This window comes from Rhopalosiphum maidis, chromosome 2 (assembly GCF_003676215.2).
Source record: "Rhopalosiphum maidis isolate BTI-1 chromosome 2, ASM367621v3, whole genome shotgun sequence".
In the NCBI taxonomy this organism is placed as follows: domain Eukaryota; kingdom Metazoa; phylum Arthropoda; class Insecta; order Hemiptera; family Aphididae; genus Rhopalosiphum; species Rhopalosiphum maidis.
The window spans coordinates 3472605-3493199 of record NC_040878.1 but is presented as its reverse complement, the minus strand read 5'-3'; the positions used below and the strand labels follow the sequence as shown (position 1 = coordinate 3493199).

General features: G+C 30.2%; 1 protein-coding gene across 2 annotated transcripts in view; it reads right to left on the bottom strand.

The window, feature by feature from the left end:
* Nucleotides 1-20595, bottom strand: part of LOC113554122 (max dimerization protein 1-like) — a 170227-nt gene that overhangs the window by 36762 nt on the left and 112870 nt on the right. For both annotated transcript variants that reach the window (XM_026957826.1, XM_026957827.1), the window contains one exon: nt 1441-1555. In XM_026957826.1, coding sequence (XP_026813627.1) covers nt 1441-1555 — 115 coding nt within the window. The remainder of the gene's footprint in view (nt 1-1440; nt 1556-20595) is intronic.

Below are 20595 nucleotides of genomic sequence, written 5' to 3'. Positions count from 1 at the left end.
TGTAGTTATTAATATTATTTAATCAATTAATTTAAAAAAATGTATAGTATAATATGGTTGAAGTAATGAAATATAATAAGTCCTAAATATTTTATATCATCTTTAAGGGCTTTTATTCTAATATCAAAACTTTAATAATTGAGAAACTAGAGACAGTTATTCGCTGCGAGCATAAATAAAGCCTTTTATATTATAAATATTGTTTTATCATATCGTAAATTATTGTATATTGTACCTAAGTATCTAAATTATACATATTAAATTGCTGAAAAATTTTAAATTTTTGTTTAAAAATCGAAGTCCTGATTATTTATTGTATGGGTTGTAATTTATAATAGAAAAACTTATCTGAAAATATGTTACATATTATTTGTATCACAGAAAACCAATTTATTTCGAGTGGTGATACAACGAAAAAATCTATGGCCCAAAACTATAGGGCTACTATAGCACTTCTTATAGTATTACGAATTTACCTTGATTCTATCATAGCTATAATATGCGTATACAAATAAAATCATTATTCGTTACGCGTAAAATAAATAAGCAAGGACAACGGATTCTTCGATGGTATTATAATATTACTGTCCACCCTACAGTCACGGCCGACATTTATCGTATAACACATGACACACTTCAGTTAACTGTAGACGTGGAAACGGTTTTGATCCCGATTTTGAATATTGACCACAAGCATGCATAATACATAATATGCATTTTACATATTATCTATGTACACTGTACAGTCCTCTCTCTTCACTGACGACAGAAAAGCGTTTGGTTTATTTGTATAGGTATATATTATATGCTGTAGTAGTGTATATAATAATCGCGTATTGCGTACCTATATATTATATAATATGCGTATAAGTCGGTCGCATAATATAAACTAAAAACAGCATCCGGTTTCATTAAAACTGTCGCTCGTATAAATACATACATACACGCGTACACATAAACACAGCTACCCTCAGAACACTCTCTCAAAAAACCCAATAGCCTAGATTAAATCCATAGTTATTGCGCTTAATCCCTTATATAAGTACACAAACACATACATGCACGTATATAGATGTTTATCGTGTCCCTTCATACTACCTACTCTTGTTTGCCTCTAGCCATTCCATTACCCCAACCCGTTGTCCATGCTGCAATGCAATCTGCATCGAATATAGATTAACCCTTTATCATTACATCGAGAAATATGATAATTATTGGCCGCCGTTGATTATACGTGCGAGCCCATTTGATGTGGTCACCCGGCAGTTTTCTCAAATGTACTTAATAATCCTTTGAGCGATCCTGCAGAAATATATAGTGCTTGAGCATTTTATATCCAAACGATACCCATTAATGGCGAAAAGGGTTTATAATTTCTCACCGAAAACTACGTCCTTAGATGGTAACTGACGGACTAGCAATTATATAAATGTATATTACCTTTATGAACCGCTTGGCTTTAGTCAGCAAGCCCAAAGTTGTATGCCGGGACGATTCGTGACCCAGCGGAACCATTTCTTTCAGTTTTTCCAAACAGTTCCTGAGATGAGCTCTCCTGAAATAAAAAATAAACGGATAAGTAAATTATAAGGTTATATCAAATGAATACAGAATATAGGTTAGGTAATAAACATAATATAAGTCCATATTTGATTTTTTTTTTTTTTTAATCATTGCTGAAAAAAATGCGATAAATTGCGCAACCAGTATTTGTGAATAAGGCATTATTTTACTCTTGTACACTTGTTACAATATTAAATTAATTCAAACTCGTATAATTCATAATGTATATTATATAGCATGGGGAAACGTAGTTTCAAAAGAGTTCCCATAATGCCATAACGTGTGCGCGTTTGACGTGTCATAAAGCTATACAATTCGTATTGTAAATAAAAAATTCCTACCTATTGCGTATAATCGTATTAATGCACCAATCTACTTTTCATATTACATTTTTCATTTTATTAAAAAATATGATCAGTAATTTTAAATAATACCTATACATTTATCCAGTACATCATTTTTTTTTTATGTATAATACCTATAATATATATATAATAATATTATGCCGTATAAGTGTACGAGACATTGACATACTTACCATTTTAAATAAAACAAATAGAATTTCTTCATATAATAATATTTCACCACGAATGAAATCATAAAATAATAAAAATGAGACTAGATGGATTTTTTTAAGTAAACACAATTTTTTTACAATAATTTTGAGTACCAGAGTAAAATGCAAGAAAATACGTACGAGAAAATATAATATATAAATTATATAGTGAATTACAATATTCCAAATATAATGTATGTATATTGTATATTAAATTACATGATGTGTTATAAACTGTATAAAATATACATAATATGTTACACTGACTGATCTTCCCAAGTAATATTGTTGGTTTAAAATAAAACCAGAAAAAAATTAAAACCCCCTTAATATTAAAATACAATCAATAGGGGGAAAAGGCTTGTTGGACAATTTTGTTTTAATAACTTTTCTTTTGTCATTGTATTTGAATAATATTACCCAAGCTCCTGCATAATCAACAGACTAGCCATTGTTATTTTTTCGATTTTTTTTTCGTTTTGTTTTTTCTTTCTCTGTTTGATGAAAATAATTTGTGTTAAAGGAATTAATCAACATAATTAATTTTATATTTATATTAAATCAACCGAAATTTTATTCACCGAAAAACACTGGTTGTTTAATAATTAATCCAAAGGAAATGTTTTATAATTTTTTGCTTGTATATTATTTACCTACGTATGAAAATATATGGTATCAAAAAGTTAGTGCAGTAACGTGGGGCGCATATAATATATATATTATTGTCTTCAGACATGAATGGGCGCCAGAAAACTTACAATTGTTTTCGATCGTAAGGTAATCTCGGCAGACAGTAATCTAGAAAAATGGCTTTAGAACACTATTTATAACGATAGACCTTTGGCTCCAGCCTTAAAATTTTGTTTTAAGTTTTTGCTACCGAACAAAATACTATGACTTCAGTAAAGTGTGTAAATTTAAACTTTTATAAATAATTACCCGTCCAAGACGAAATGAAGTGAATTTGGTTTGCAGAGTTTAATTTACTTAACTGGTTTTAACAATTATTTAACTTTTCATAACAGAATAAATATATTATTAGAAACAGAAACATTATATATTTTTCATTAGGTATACAATCTCTTACAAAAGAATTCCTCAAGTTCTGATATTATTACGTTATTATAAAAAATGTATTTTCAAAATAATTAAGGTTATATTAGTATTAACTTTATTTTTGCCAACAATATAAAAAAATATAATGTTTCATATAAGCGAATAATCATTCAAATCAGTTGTAAACACCAATAGAAACAATAAATAATAATCAAAATAAAATTTGTTATAAAAGATTTTTAGGAATCTAGCCCCCCCCCTAACTGAAAGAACTAATTACGCCTATAGGTATCTGCAATATATTGTATGTCAAAACATGATATTTAGGTGATCAGGTTGTAAATTTGTAATAAAAAATGAATGAAAAAATTATTTTTAAATTTAAATAAAATTAAAACAGTATAATTTGGATCGATTCAATATTTTTTTTAAATTAAGTACAAACTGCTGTGATTCTAGTGCCTTTGTTGAACGTTTTATGCGTAATAATCTTGAAATGGCCCAAATCGTATTTATAATATACGAGTAATATGTAAAATACAATATATATATACAGTTTTCATGATGGCGTAAGAAATGAATATAGTGATATCGACTACCTACGTGATTTTATGTTATGCGCCTAAAATAATATCTCTTGCCACGTCGACACTAAAATCACTTTCGTCGTCGTCGTCGTTGAAAATTATGCGTCTATTGTCACTTATACTGTGCGTGTATATATATATATATATATATATATATATATATATAGGTTGGTTTTATTTTATTTTTTAACTCGCTCGTCCCGGATTCTTCGGGTTATAAAGGTTATTTTTTACGTCCACGCAGCATCCGGTATTTAATTAAATATATAAAATCCGATTGGTTCTGGCGGGGTTGCGCGATTTTACGAACGAAAAAATACAACCCCTCGCCACCCACAGCGGACCGGAAATCGATATTTTCCGGAATTTCAACCTTGCGTATACACTGTATATGCGCTCAGTGTACATATTATATAGAAAGCGACAAAAGCGTCATCGGAAATCAAAGAATCTCGGAACGAGGAGTACAGTAATAATTATAATATGCATGCAAGACGCTGTGGCTGCGGAAATAACAGGCGCCATGGAAACTATGATATTATAATAGATATGTGCGCTTGATGTATACAGGACTGAACCGGATGTAAGAGCTTTTAGGTTTCATAGACGGCCGTCAAAGATATATTGAAAACAATAATAATATTATATATTATATAATGCAATAAAAATTTATCGTTCATAATTCAACTATTATATTATATTATACGATATATATTCACCACATGTGTACGTACATAATATAATAATATTAGCCGCGGTGGTCAAGGTGATATTCGTAAGACCGAAAATAATAACAATATTACCGAACCAGAGCGAATGGGTTCGAGATATATGGTATTATTATTGCGACACCAGTGTACCGTCGTGTTACATCATGTACACGGGTTTGAAAAGTAAAAATTCGAAAGTGTATATAGGTATAGTAAATAAATCTGTTTTTTTGGCGTATTTAGTCGTTGATGCATTGAAAGTGGGAGGAGCGTGCTGTGGTTTGGGTTGCCGAACCGTCTTCTTCGATTTATTTCGCATTATTTTTAGGTGTTTCGAAGATTCGACATTTGCTAACGACTGCCAAAAAAAAAAAAAAAAAAACCGATAAGATATCCCCTAGTTCATCGATGTTATTTATATATATTTTATATATTTTACTATTCTTACTATGATTATGCATATTAATATTAATTATTCAACAATAATCGCAAGCGTTAAATCGATTATATCATATAAAAATAATACTAAAAATTACTGATCGAAACGGCACAAATGACCTACTGTTTCTGTGTAGTACCTATATATAGCTATTAGACACGTGCGTTTATAAATAAGTATCACACACTATTCGATCGGGTTGCGTGAAATCCAAGGAAAACTACTACTAACACTATTACATACGTAATATATGTATACCTATCGTGTATCATATACAGGGTGTAATAAAAAACGCATACAAATGCAATTCACTATATATTATACATAACTAAAAATATTGATTGTTCTTATAAATATTACACAATATATTTATATATATATATATATAATAAATTAGATATTAACATAATTAAACTAAACACAACAGTTGAAATATTAATAAAAATAAAAATATATAGTATTATTACGTTTGTACATTATTTGTGCTATACGTGGGAATTGCACGTGTATTCGATATTTTGTCATGAATATATAATACGACGTACCTAATGATTTCATATTTATATTAAACCGTGGTGTAGTTGGTATGACAGCTGTTGGCCTTACTTTCGCTTTAAAATTAAAACAATTACAACTTTCAGCGATCGCACACACGCGGCCAATTCATAAATGTATGTAAATAAAGAAAGGATGGACGTTCTCAAATGTGTATACCGTATACATTATGTAATGTGTACATATATAATATGGTACATAACATAAATGCGTTATTCGCGTGACTCGGCGATGTAAGTATATTTGAATAAAACAAAAATTAAAATATAACATTAACGAATAATATGCATTTACTTATTGAAATTGTTTAATGGACGAAAATAAATTCATAAAATTCTCCATAGTTTCATATTATAATGTTACAATATTATATTTATCGCGAGTCATATTAATATTAAACAAGTATTTAAGTTATCGGTAGAGACATCGAGTTTAAGACTTTCACATGTAAATTAGCAAATTATTAAAATGTGCAACAAATATTTATCATTGCCAATAACGTAGCTTAATTTATGTATAAATATTCATGAACAATGATAAAATAATAAATAATAATAATATATATTGATATATTGTTTTGTGCACTTTTGTAACTTGGGACCTGTAATGATATTAATAACTACAATATTAACTAATATATTATACCATTATAGTTGTTAAATTAATTTAAATTAATTTTTCATAATGCTTAATTACAAATGCAATGTCCTTTCACTACTATGACTCTGAAAATATTTAAACCATTATAGGTTTGACAATGTGACGATCAATATTTAATTTTAGTTTTTACAGCTATAATAATTTATAAGTACATTTATAGAAGGTAAATTTAGTATGTCATAAAATTGAATCATTGAAACATTCTCTAAAAGCGACAAAACAAATCAAATATTTACCAACATTATGTACCTATATCTAAAAGTGAAAAAACACGATAAATACACTATAGTCGCATCATGGATGATTATAACTTATAATAATAATAATAATAATATGCGATACTTCGAATACAATACACATCTGTTGAAACGCGTTTAGTTATTCTACGCATCCGATAACTGTTTAGGTCCCCCGGTTTTGGGGCCAATCTCTCCACCCACTTTTTATGGGTCTCCGGACAACCTCCCGGTCCGTAAACGTAAACCGACATCGGACCGCGCTATATTATTATACCGAGTCGCGCCGTTCATTATACGCGTTATACATTTTAGGAATCAAATCGTTCTCCGACCTGCAGCCGATTTCGCATGCAAATGTATTCAGACAGCTGTTATACCTCCCTTCTTTGTGCCTACCAAACCGTGTTACTTTAAGCACAGACATAACCGATAGATTTACTAGATTATGTCTCGGGCGTAATCTTCTCCCTGCACACGCATTTAAATAAGGTCTTAATAAAGCGTGTGCATCAGATACCTGCTTTTGGTGGCGAAACTCTCGACATTACACGACTCATATATAATACACATTTACAGTACCCTTTAATCAATAATATTAGAATACGGTTTTTTCCCGACCTTTGTGCGTCCTTCTATAAGTATTTCTCTAACTACATTGATACAAATTTATAGATTTAAATGGTTTATATAAGTAATTGTATGGTAGTTTTATTATTATAACGTGCAAGTTTTTCAATTTAATTGTACGTGATTATATTATGTATAAAATGTTTTTATATAAAGTATTAATAAATTAAAATATTTTATATTTTTTGTATAAACTAAAGAGATGCAGCTAAAACGAGATTATGATTGAATAAATTATTCAGTGAAAAAAATCACAATTATTTAAGTAAAAAAAATACTATGATTTTTTTCGTTAAAATATATTGTTACTTAGAAATTAGTTATTTATTAATTGAGTAGAAAAGAATAATTCGTATTTTTGTGTTAGCAGTAAAGTGTAATATATAAGTCATTGACAGATTGGTTTTACAATATGTTGCTCGGAGGCAATTCATCAGAAAGTCTTTCGACAAGCTCTCACAGCTGGCTAAGCAATTTTCGCACTAAAGTCTGTAAGTTATATGGAAATATGCTTATACATACTCGAATTCGAATTTAGGAAACACTTAAAATAATCGATAGGTAACAAGTTCAAGCGAGATAATGTATGATCCACTATTTGAGTATAGATGTTTTAAGCTTGGAATCTGATTATCATGTATCAAATCTATATTTTGCATTTGCTATTTTGCTATAATTTATGAGGCATGAAATCAACTTAACTGAGAAAGTGAGAACCAAACTTAGTCTCTTGGGTATGTCGATCAATGTGTCAAAAGGTAGTACACATTGCATTAACTGTTGATGGTGATTTGTTCCTGAGAGTGCTTCTAATTGTTAATGTGATGGGCAATGACAGGCAAAAATAATATGCTTAATGTTATAAATTAATATCCATAAAGAAAGTGATTTGTTTCGATTCACTAACAAACGGTAATTGATATAGGTCTTTCAACAGATAGATCTATAAAACTAAGGCATAAGTAATAAGTATATTATAAAATGGTAATTATTTAGATATTCTTTAAAATATATTCTCGACGTGCGGAGAAAACTAAAATACGATTATTAAATAATATTTGGTTAAAAATACAAAATGAAACAAATTAAGAATTTAACAAAATTTACAGAAACTGTCAACAGTCCCATAAATCTATTATAATAATCGTAAATACTAAAAGCCTGTCCATCGACTATGACAGACAAAAAAAAAACAGTAATAATAACATAATAATTCCATATTATTACTTTAAAAGTACCTATGTATTACCATTGAGACCGAAATAATATATATCATACTCCAAATTGAAAGCTCAACCGTCAATTATGATTGTCATTTTTTTAAGCCTTGAATACATTTACGAAAATCAACTGGGACCTAAGCGCATATACAAAAGTGAAACAATCAACGAAATTTGAAAGGCATAATAGCTTAATGGAAAGTTACTCGGAATATCATATACCTTTAAGTAAAATTTTTTCACAACACGACGAGAAAATTATTCTACTCTTGAAATGTATTATGAAACTTAACTGATATAGTATATACTGTATACAGACATATCGATCAATAATATATTATATGTGTTTCTCCAACTCCTTTTCACATATTGCACTGAAGGGAACAAAATACTGAACAATATACAACTTCAATATTAATAACCATATACACGGTGACACAATTAAATCAGATTAATTATTAAGATACATCATATCTACACGTCATATTATAGCTATTAAAAATCAAAGATGGCGGGATATGGCGAGGGACCAAACTGAAACAATCGATTCAAGTAAAACAAAAAAAAAACCAAGCGAGGAAGCTCTTCTATAATAAATATATCAACATAATTTTAACCTACTTTGCTGGTCATTAAGTTATTAAAAAATCATGATATTTTTATAACAACATTTTCAAAGCACAGTGAACACATTAACTCTGAACTTTAAAAGTCTTCATAGTCAATATACTACCTCAAATATTATAAAATAATTTATTTCATTTAGAAGATAATGAAAGAAAAAAATATAAAAGCAAGGGTTATATTTAGAAAAATTATTTAAAAACATCAATAAAATCATTCAATAGAAAAATATAGAATAAGTTCAACTCTAGGTATAAATGTATACAATATATAATAAACAATGTATTTTATTCTATATGTACACGAATTGTTAATTAAACACTTATATTTTATAAAAAAATATGTATAATACTGTTAATAATGTTTATTTAATATGTTATAATAGTATGCGATATTTATTTTTATAATGATGTATAACATTAAAAATAAATTAAAAAAGAGAAAAATAATATTACTTGAAAATGTTGACATGTGTAGCTATAGTCGCCACCGATTCATTTCACGGAAATATAATTCATAGGTGTATTTATTTTCTAAATTTTATGACTAAAAATAATAATAATAATTGTTTCATTGAATTCGTCATCGCCGAGTCCTCCCGGCACCGTTATAGATTTTATTCTACTTTACACGCCCCGACGGAAAACCCGTGCTCTGACAACGGTTGACAGTTCTTCTGACGACCGTGAAAACTCTGTCCCCTCTTTCCTCTTCGTATCACACTCATATTATTATTATTATTATTATTATTTTACCCTCGTCGTTCTGGAATAATGAAATTCTGGAGGATAGATGACGGCCCCGAAAGAGGAAAGAAAAGAGAAAAAAATAAAAATATACATTGCACGACAAATTTAATTTAATTTTAGTTTTAAAGGACGTATATAGAAGAGCTACAGAACAGTGAAGGGGAGGAGTAGCAGAAAGCATCGGTCGAATTGTCTGTTCCGTCAATCGTCTGGAAAAATAGTCGCTGCCTTTTAGCCGGCCATAAATCTACTAGTCATCGCTTATACGCGATAAATAATTTCTAAAACCTGATAATATAAATTCAAATTAGACAAACCTTGATATAGTGGGTTATCTATTATTATATTATTGTACCGTCGTTAATTAGACACTAATGGCCTCCGAGTTTGCCAGTTAATTTCATTCATTCATCATATTATTATACAGAATATAAAATAAGTAAAAGAACTCTGAATAACGCCACACGTAATAATAAAAGCTCATGGCCAACTATACACGTTCCCGAATCAGTATAACAACAATATTAAATAACGTAGGTAAGTATTGTATTATTATATATGGGATAGTTAACTATGTTTTTTATTTACCTGTGTTAGTAAAATGCTAAAACGAGGCGGGGACATACGGTGGATTACCCTGTTTACATGTTCGTGTAAGATGCTACACTTTTATTGTGTGGTCTTTCAAGACGGTATTTCTATGATGATATAATAATAATCAAAGTGATACAAATCGCATTGTATTTTCTTATAGCGTAGCGTAATTGACTTTAGAATTGTAATTGTTATCAATCCAAAAACTTTCATCGTCATTTTTTATGTGTTAGGTAGTGTATTATTGCAAGATATCGGTATTATTTTAAAACACTTTGTCGTTCGTTTGAGCCATGGAGTATGATAAATATTAATTTTATAGGCGAGTATCATTTTGTTTTGTTTTGTTTTGTACGGTACATTTGCGGTACACTTGTCTCGTTTGATATCAACGTTTAAGTTTCACCGATTATCACGACCGCAATGTTTTAGACAGGCGATATTAATAATATAACAATAACATTAATAATATTGCTCGTATAAAATATTAATACTGATACAAATTCGTAATTTTATTTGATATGGCTTTTTATCAGAAATTGCAGTAAAAATTGACATATTGAATTTTTAAAAATATCATATTATATAGTTCTGCGTATGTTCAATTAAAATATTTTAATTGTTTGTTGTTTTCATTTTAGCTTTTAACAAGTAGTTATTAAAATGCCACAAATTATGGTATCTATATACATGTAAATAAAACGGATATTTACTTTACTTATTAACACTAGATAGTTATATACTTATAAATAGTTAGTTTATTATCCTTATCTGTTTTTAAATTGAAATAAAAAAAAATAAGTTCTGCCATCTAGTGGACAAATTATTTTGTGTTTATGCCAGTTCGGCTTTAGAATATTATACTTTTCTAAAATGTTTAATGTTACATAAAATGTAATTCATTTGTCATTGTTTAAATTGTTTTAAAGTTATATGCACCGTATCATTTAACTTGCTTTCAGATAACGAATCATTTATCGCGGGTACTCATAGTTACCATTTAAAAACATCGCACGACCTTGTGGTAAACAGTTGCTGTGCCAGTGACCCGAACGAGACCAATCTGGCTATAAAACGCCAATAGAAGTTTGAGATATCATACGCTTCTTTAATATTTTAATGTAGGTATAATACGTAAAGGTACGTGTCACGGTTCAGTTAAAGTTATGGTACGTAATATACATTCATATTATATATGCCAGTCTGCTTTTATAGTAGACGGAGGCTGGTTTTTCTACAATTGAGACGGGGCAACAATTTTGAACTACCTAACCGACCACAGACCAACAATTTCTTATGGCCTTTTTAGTTTCTTATTCAATCAAAGCATAACTCGAATGAAATATACCCAACAATAGTTGAATTGATTTCTTGACGCATTTAATATGAATAATCAATTAAATTAATTTTCTAAATGACATAAAAGAGCTATTTGGATCGTAAATGACAACCTTTAGAAACTAAAAGAAAAATAATTGGTATATATCGTATGAAAATATTTACTATTAAAGCCGGCCGAATTTACCAATTGCTAGAAAAAACTGAGTTCGGTAATGGAACTCATTCTTTTCAAAAATAATTTGGGATCATGCCAACTGTTGTATGGGGTTTATCGGATCACGGAGGTCTGAATTTGTGGCGGTGTGCTAATCTATGTGTATACTCTTCCGCCGTTTTTGTAGTATAACATATTGTGTATGAAATAATAATAATAATAATATATTATTATCTAAGCGTAGTCGCTGGGAAATAGTAAGTTAAAGTTTTAAGGTATCGTGTCCTTGTATAATCTCAACTCTCAATAGCGGCCGACGTCAAATTATTATGGATTAGGTACAACAAGTTCCCTTCGTGCATATTATTATGTTTAGAACAAATGATTAGAACAATATTACGTGCAAATAAATAGTTATTGAACCGTGAGTGACAATATATTATTACGTTGGTAACAGGTGATATAAAAAGTATAAAAATTGTACACGACCCAAGTGCTGGGATTTTTATACTATATATGTGAGATACGATTCTGTTTAATGTTCAAACAACATATTATATTAACAGTTTTAACCAAAAACAATTTTTATAGTTGTATACGCATTTTTATGAAATATGTAAAAAATACTTTCAGACAAAAATAGCTTATTGTTTATATTATACGAATAAAATGAAAAATATTTTTATTTATTTTTTTTTTTTTAGCAAAAATAAACTGAATAATTACGTAGTCTTTACTCACTGTCTTATTTAATACAACACAGTTAATCAGCAAAAGTGAAGTAAGAGTTGTAGTTTATTTAGATTTTATCACAGTGAATATTTTCAATGGCAATTCGTGACAAGTTAAATAATTATTATATCGTATTCATTTTCTCCGTAGACTCTAATTGCTTCCATTAGGCCGGGGAAATGTGAAACAAAAATCAACATCAATTAACAAACCCCCTTAGTACCACCTATCGTCACACTGCGGAAACCCATCGAAGAAAATAAAAATTAATAACCTCTTGGAAGGGTTGCGTGTTACACGGTAATTAATGATGTTTTATGCACACATAATGTATAAGGTCCTCTTTAAATATCGAAACCGGAAAAATGAAATAACGGTAAACAAACGAGCGCGCAATGAAAGTTCGACACACGCGACCCCTATTGGCCTATTCTTTTTCTTGCTGTCGAGTGGTAAATTTCACAGAAATTCAATGCAGGGAACCTAACTTGCAATCTCTCACCCAGCCTATCAAAAAACATACACTAACATAACCTTAATGTACTGGGTGTTTGTTGTGTTTTTAGTTATACGTGATATCCGGTTGAGTTGCAAGAGATCATAGTTCACATTACTTACCCATCGTGCCATTGAATCGTATACTGTATAATGTTTTAGCAATGGTCTTGGTAAAATATAAAAATGTACTATATAATCGTACCCTTAATTTACCCAACCTCGTGAAACCTAAAAGCCTTCTGATCGAGACAATTATTTTACAAAGCCTAGCTGTGGTTTCTATACGAATACAATATATAATATAGCAGCAAATATATAAAATTTTTAATTTCTACAATATACAAATCGACAAAAAAATAAAAATAAATTTTAATTGGAACCTTTTGCAGTCTCTTAACTTAACTTAATTTTGTGAACCATATTTTAATTAGAAACAAAGCGTTGGACGGATATGAGAAAAAGAATCAATATTTTTTTTTAACGGTACGGTATACTATTTAATGACAAAAATATTTTTCACTGTTAAGTCATAGTGAACTAAAAATGTTCGATTTATTTTTATCGTTTCATTACAAAGATGCAAAAATATAAAATATTACGATGGTTTAAATGCAAGCAGTTGCAGCAACAAAATTATTTTTACGTGATTATTAATGATCAGACATTGGACATTAACCAACTTTAAATTCGCGTCTACAATAACGAGTTTATAAAATCGTACCAAGCATAAAAATTCTGGTTCACGTACTGTATATTCATAAATATTATATTATTATACCTTTAACTATATAATATTATTTTTTTTTCATATCATATCGCACGTGACAATGTACAATCATCACACGTTTCTGTTATTACTTCTATAGAATAGACAACTCTAAAAAAAAAGCAAGAAAGTTTATAAGCAGAGAATTGAAAAAATTGACACAGGTTATAATATAGTGGTTTTAATATACCTAATAAAATTCCGAAATTCAGCGAGTGGTTCGGCACGGGTGCGCCCGTTCAGTTCAGTTACACACTGGCTATAAATCACTCGATATTTTCCCTTTATTTTTATCCTATTTAACTTCTTCTCACCCGGGTACCTACAATGATTTACTATCTCGACCTTAAGGCTTCGACCTTACGTTTTTAAACGACCCGAAGTGCCTTATTTCACTAAATCGCGGACACGACACATGCGTATATTAAACGCCGTCCGAGGAGGTGAGAGAGAAACGTGGTATCGCGAATTTATCTTTATTGCTGCGGGTTGCAAATTGTCCGAGATCTGGATTGTTCTGTACGAGTTTTTCTTTACGCATGACAATATAATACATAAATATGTATACTTGCATTGTATATTATATGCTCTCGATTAAAATTGCTGATTTATGTACCGGACCAGACAGAGGGTTAATATATTTCCACGTGGTTAAAACCGGGGGAGGTGTCGCATTCAAACAGAATACACGATCAGGTGTTTTTAAAGGTCTCTGAATTTCCCACGGGCCATAAATTCTCAATTTTTATGTCAAGAATCTTGGGGAGGTTTTTCGGTTTACTTTAAACATTGCGTGAACGATAGCGATAGAACTAAATAAAAAACTGAATACTTATACCGCAGAAGTGCATACTTCGTGAGACGTGTATATTCATTATATAAATTTATATTTTTCTATCTAATAAAATCTACGAAATACTCATGTATACACATATAAAACATCTGCTGCTGCAGACAGTGCACACTTCATCACACACAAGAATGTGAATTTAAATTATTTTCGAAACAGGTTCAAACAGAAAAAAAAGAAAAATACATTTTTTTAACTCGATTTATTACGTTAACAATTTAATGGTTCTATAAAAAAAAAATACAAGCCTAGTGTTGATTACTAAATTGTATGTGCTGTTATTATCACGAGAATAGTTACAAAATCGTATGCAAAATTATAATAATTCAAACGCATATAATTTAGTATTTTTACTTTTACCGTTGATATCACAGAATTAAACTAGCCTTTTAACTAGATTCAAATTAATGGAAAAACATGAAACGTTCCAATTCCAATTTGGTTTAATTTAAACCCTTTATTATCGGCGAGGTTCTGGATTGTTAAACCACCCGTACAATGAAATATTCTAGTATCCCTTTAATCGAGCTGGGACATACATTATTAGTATAGTAGATTTATATTCTCGGTACAAAGGTGCACCCTCAGACCTAACTGAGTGTATATTTATAATACATTATGTGGTATAGGTACACGAACTATCGAATCAAAAGCTACCTTCCTTTGCATAATATAATTATTCTCTTTAAGGTGCTGGCAAAATCGAAAAAAAATTGAGTTACAAACAAACTTTATATTATAATATGTACAAATAAACAAAACATAAACGCTGGAAGTAATTATAATCAGTTATTATGAAAAGTAATAATCAAAATTACAAATACCTGTTTTATATGTATACGGAATCAAATACACCCGGTTAGTTATAGACGTATTGTATAATTAAACCTCGAGAGATGTATAATATAATTGAATATTATATATTATGTACGTTTAGGTATTTCGAATGAGCAACGTTCAACGTAAGGAAATCGTCGTGGGCGGATGTATTCAGAGAAGGCAAATCTGTATAAATATTATGGTGGCAAGGGGTAAAGAGGGATTAGAAGGTATAGTGTTGTTTAATGAAAGCGGTTATACAAACATGTAGAATGCCTGGTATCGAAGTATGAATGGATTTTCTGCGTTAGTTTAATATACGAATTTATGTTGATGACGATGTCGGGAATAGAGCAGGGATCGCGGATGTTAGTCAGAATCAAGCGAAATACGATCGAAATTAAAAACGACGGCTTCATAGTTACCATCTGAAATATACACAAACACTTACTATAAATAATCGTGGTATATGAAATTTAATTAGTAGCCATTTGGGATTCACTGATTGTATATTCGGATATTAACGACTTCGATAACGTAGAAAGCGCATTGTTTATTATATATTTCTTACGTGCGTAGAGTCAGCGATGAATTTTGCTTATTAGAAAATCCCTTAGAGTTCGTCGTGAAATAACATCACAGCTGTAATAATATTATATTAAAACATATTATAATAAGCTATCGCGTTCTTTGGTATTGTATCAGAAATCAAGCGACCGATAAAATTAATAAGTTCTTACTTGACCGTCACTATTATTAGCTATGCTGATGTTTAACATTGTCAATCTAACACGAAGCATTTAAAATACACTATCATTTTAATTTATGACCTATATTGTTAGGTTATAAAAGTCAAAATGTGTCTTATGCATGATGCATCACTGTACATTGCACCGCCCGCATTATAGATTGAAAATTGAATATAAATTATTTTTATGTAAGTATGCATTTATTGAATGGTTCAGAAGAATCTTAAGTTTTTAATAAAATAGCAAAAATCAAAAAAAAAAATTGGAATCGTTCTCCGTATAATATTATGTATACTAGGGATTGGTGCTTTCTGGAGGTGATAACAGGACTACGGATTTATATATATAAAAAAATAAAAATCGACATTATTATTCTATGATAATATTATTATTGTTATAGTTGTGCTATATCAGTCGACGTATATACACATTAAATATATACAACGCGATCGGGATCTAGGTCGTCCACTCGAAGGCAGTTCATCGATATATGTATAAAATATATAAATATATATTATTTAGTATCTTCGAAATCCTTAGGGAGAGTGAGAAACAGTGCGTGGTATTTGGTATACGCAGGAAGGGCGTAAAAATTCACGAGTCGCGTCGAACTAAAGGAAATAAAAGTACCACCCGTCATCGCCTTTGTGTCTCTGCGGCGAATTTCGCGCGGTGGAGAATATATAACTCATAAATTTTTATAGCCACGATTTCCGGTCCAAAAGATATCTGCCCGATCGAGTAACGATAACGCGCGCACGCAGCAGCAGCAGCAGCCGACTCTTCTCCGTTTAATTTTACGACTCGCCCGATACACGCATACACACACACACATATATAATATACATATATTCTACCCTGCGTAGATACGTGTATATATACTGCAATCGACTGGCGACACTGACGACGACGACGACGTATCCATTATTATCAACATTCCCTTATATCCTGGCCATATAGTATATATATATATAATATATCTTATCCTCGCTCCCGCGACACACAACTTTGTATATATATATATATATATATAGTATACACACAAGAAACGAGGTTTTATCAGCCGGATAATGCGACGCCAGATGAGCTGTTCACCGTCTCCAACCACCACCGCCGCTACTCATCACCGTACGCAGAATGCTTGCTGAAAAGCCTTTTATTTTTATTATTTTTTTTTCCCCGGCGGCGGGTGAACGATAATGACGACGAGCACGCGGCGTAGTGGTTTTCACGTTGACGACACCAGACCATTTATTCGCAATCAGAGGAGTAAAGAAAAAAAAAATGAAAAACAATTCTCATACCACCGACAACGGACGTTATAATATGGATATTGTACTTTCAGCAAGGTCTACATAAGCTCATCGAGCTTCTCGTTATCCAAAATTTGACGATTATTTTATTTTTGCAGAAAAAAACGTAACACGAAATTACATCTTTGTTTTATTTAGCAAATAGATTGGAGCCAATGAGTGGAATCAGAAATTAAATACATCTTACTGATACTATATACCAGCGAAAAGTGAGCACGACCGCTCCATGTTACGGACCAGTCGATTCTCGTCTTTCGTGGTGAAGTGCATAAATGTGTTTGAAATAAAATTGATACTACGTGAATTCGCAGACAGGTCAATTAAACTATAGACTCAGAGCCGCTGTAGTGTATATATAGGTGCTGTCGTGTACGATAATAGGAGTAAATGTTCGCGTACAATAGACCGCAGAGATGACAAATCGACGTGCGTACGACGCGTAGTATTTTTTTCTCTATAAATAAATAATATCATCCAGTATATATTGTGCAATATATTTATTTATATTTTACTAAAAAACCACATCGTTTGACACTGTGGTCGGATATCTGACGACACACACACAAAGTGTTCGAAAAAAATATATTCTTGCTAACAATGCCCGTCTATGTATATATATATACGTAATATCCGCACATCGCATATAAGGGACAAAAAATAAATACAAAAATTGTTTCATATATACATATACGTATATATATATATATATATATATATATATATATATTATATTTATATACACTTTTTTGCGCCATTTATTTCGCTGTTGGTGACCATAAACCGTGAATGGTGCGTGTCGGTAGCGAATAGTAATAATTCATTTCGAGCTGGTTAAAAAGATATATTTATGATTTGTTATTTGGTTTTTTTTTTTTTTTTACTGCTCGCGTTGGATATACACAGGGGCGGCTTAACTGAACAGCAAAAATGAATAAACGCGTTTTTCGACAGTATCGTTGCAGTAAGTGGCAGAGAATTTATAAACATACATAACACGTATATAGAAAAATAACAGAAATAATATAATATATAAAATATGAAAAATCGTAGAAAATCGTATTTTGTGTTCGAATCTGACGTTAGGTATACTTCATCAATTTTCGACATGTTGATATCGTTATAATATGTACCTATATGTTAATATATATATATATATACATATGACGACATACAGATAATATCATGCGTAATATTGTTCTAGCACAGCCATAAACAATAATACATCATTATTCCAAGTCAATGGAAATACGTGCGTTTGTGTGTATCAATAATAATGTTTCCATTAGGAAAACACTCATCAGATTCACATTGTGGTTGAAAATCGTTATTGTTATTATATTTTTACAAAACATAATAATATATTTCTCGATTAATCAATCGCACGAAGTTCGCTGCAACATAATATATAATGCAAGCATCGACACATCAATGGTTTTCAATGATATGAAATAATATATAATATATATGTATACAATTGCATCAGCGTTTAGTTGAAAATGTTACAATTATGTAATAGTGATTAATAAATTCGCATCATCAACAGAAATATTGCCCTTGTAGTAACAGAAATAATGGTTATGCGTATAAGCTTTTGTCCCACATAAACACGCGGTAGTCGTGCATGCACCTAATAACGTCTTACATAATAAAGGACCTGCAGCTATATTTTAAATACGCTGCACACACCACAGCGTTAACCATTTCGGGTACAATGTATATCGGGTATGTATTACATTCACACAGTTTGTAGTCTTACAAAAAAAGAAGCTCATCGTGACGTCTTATTTATTCAAATAAATAAATAATATTAAATATCATCGAACGCTTCGTATTTTTACGTGGATCATATTACCCATAAAATTTAACAGTCTATAATATTCCTGTAGTGCTGTAGCCGAATCGATTTCTTAATTTCTACACTAATGACTCAAACGCAGGCGGTGCTATTGGCACGTGAAAATTCTAAAAGCAATTCCCGAAAATCATCTGTTCATAGACTCTTCACCTCTGCACTTTCCTCGACGACAACTGTACATCATCTACAATTGCCGCTCGAACCGCATCGAACCGTGAAATTGATGAATAACATAACTGTATAATGTACATTTTATTTAGTAAGCGTCATCAAAAATCTAAAAAATCATCAATTGTCTAATTTTATAGTACATATTTTGTACGCTGAAAATAATTATATATTAATATCTCACAAAAATATTGTTTAAACTAATTGCTTCGATAGTGAAATTTAATATAAATGAGTCATATGCATATAAGTACACATAAAAGTTTATTTGTATGTTAAGCTAATGAAAAAAGGTTAAAATATAAAGTTTTTCGTTTGTGTTTATAAAAATAATAATGAAATAATATTTTCGATACATTGTGGAGTATATAAACATGCTTTGAGATATTTGGCGACGACAATACTGATGAATGATGATGACCTAGTTATAGTATTGTATTATAATAATTAATATTTATCCGGCAATGAAGTGTTCGTTTTAAAATCTCTAGAAGAAAACTGTGTAACAATACTCTATACATAATATTTGGTATTATTATATAAATACATCACCAAATATCAATAAAATATATACCAAATCTTAATAAAACATAGCGTGGTTCTTGGCCACGTGAAATATAAATGTATCGATGTAGTAATCCTTATGAACAAATGATGGATATAAATATATATAATATATATATATATACAAAGTGAACGCTGTTGCTTATGATTGTAATATTATAAATTAATATATTTTAGATCAATGATTTAAATGATAAATATAAAATTATCTTACATTTTATATTAGTGGGTAATACAATACAACTATAATAATAACAATACTGGATAATTAACAGTATAATATATAATAAACAATAATGTTGCTCATGACCAACTCACGTAATCAGATATGTGAAAGGGGTCAATAATAAGGGCTGACTGAAAATGTAGAAAAGAGGCGGAGACTGAGCGAAATAGTATACCGGTGATGAGGAAACGATGATAGGTCTACAGATATGAACGGTGATAAGAAGTTGACCATAAACATACGTATTATAATGTAAAACATATACTTGCACGCGATTCCAAATAAAAAAAGACGGTGAACGGGTACACAATAAATACAAACATAAAGTTCGACGCTTAAATGCGAACCTAAAGAGAAAAGGGTTAGGGTGAATTAGCGTTT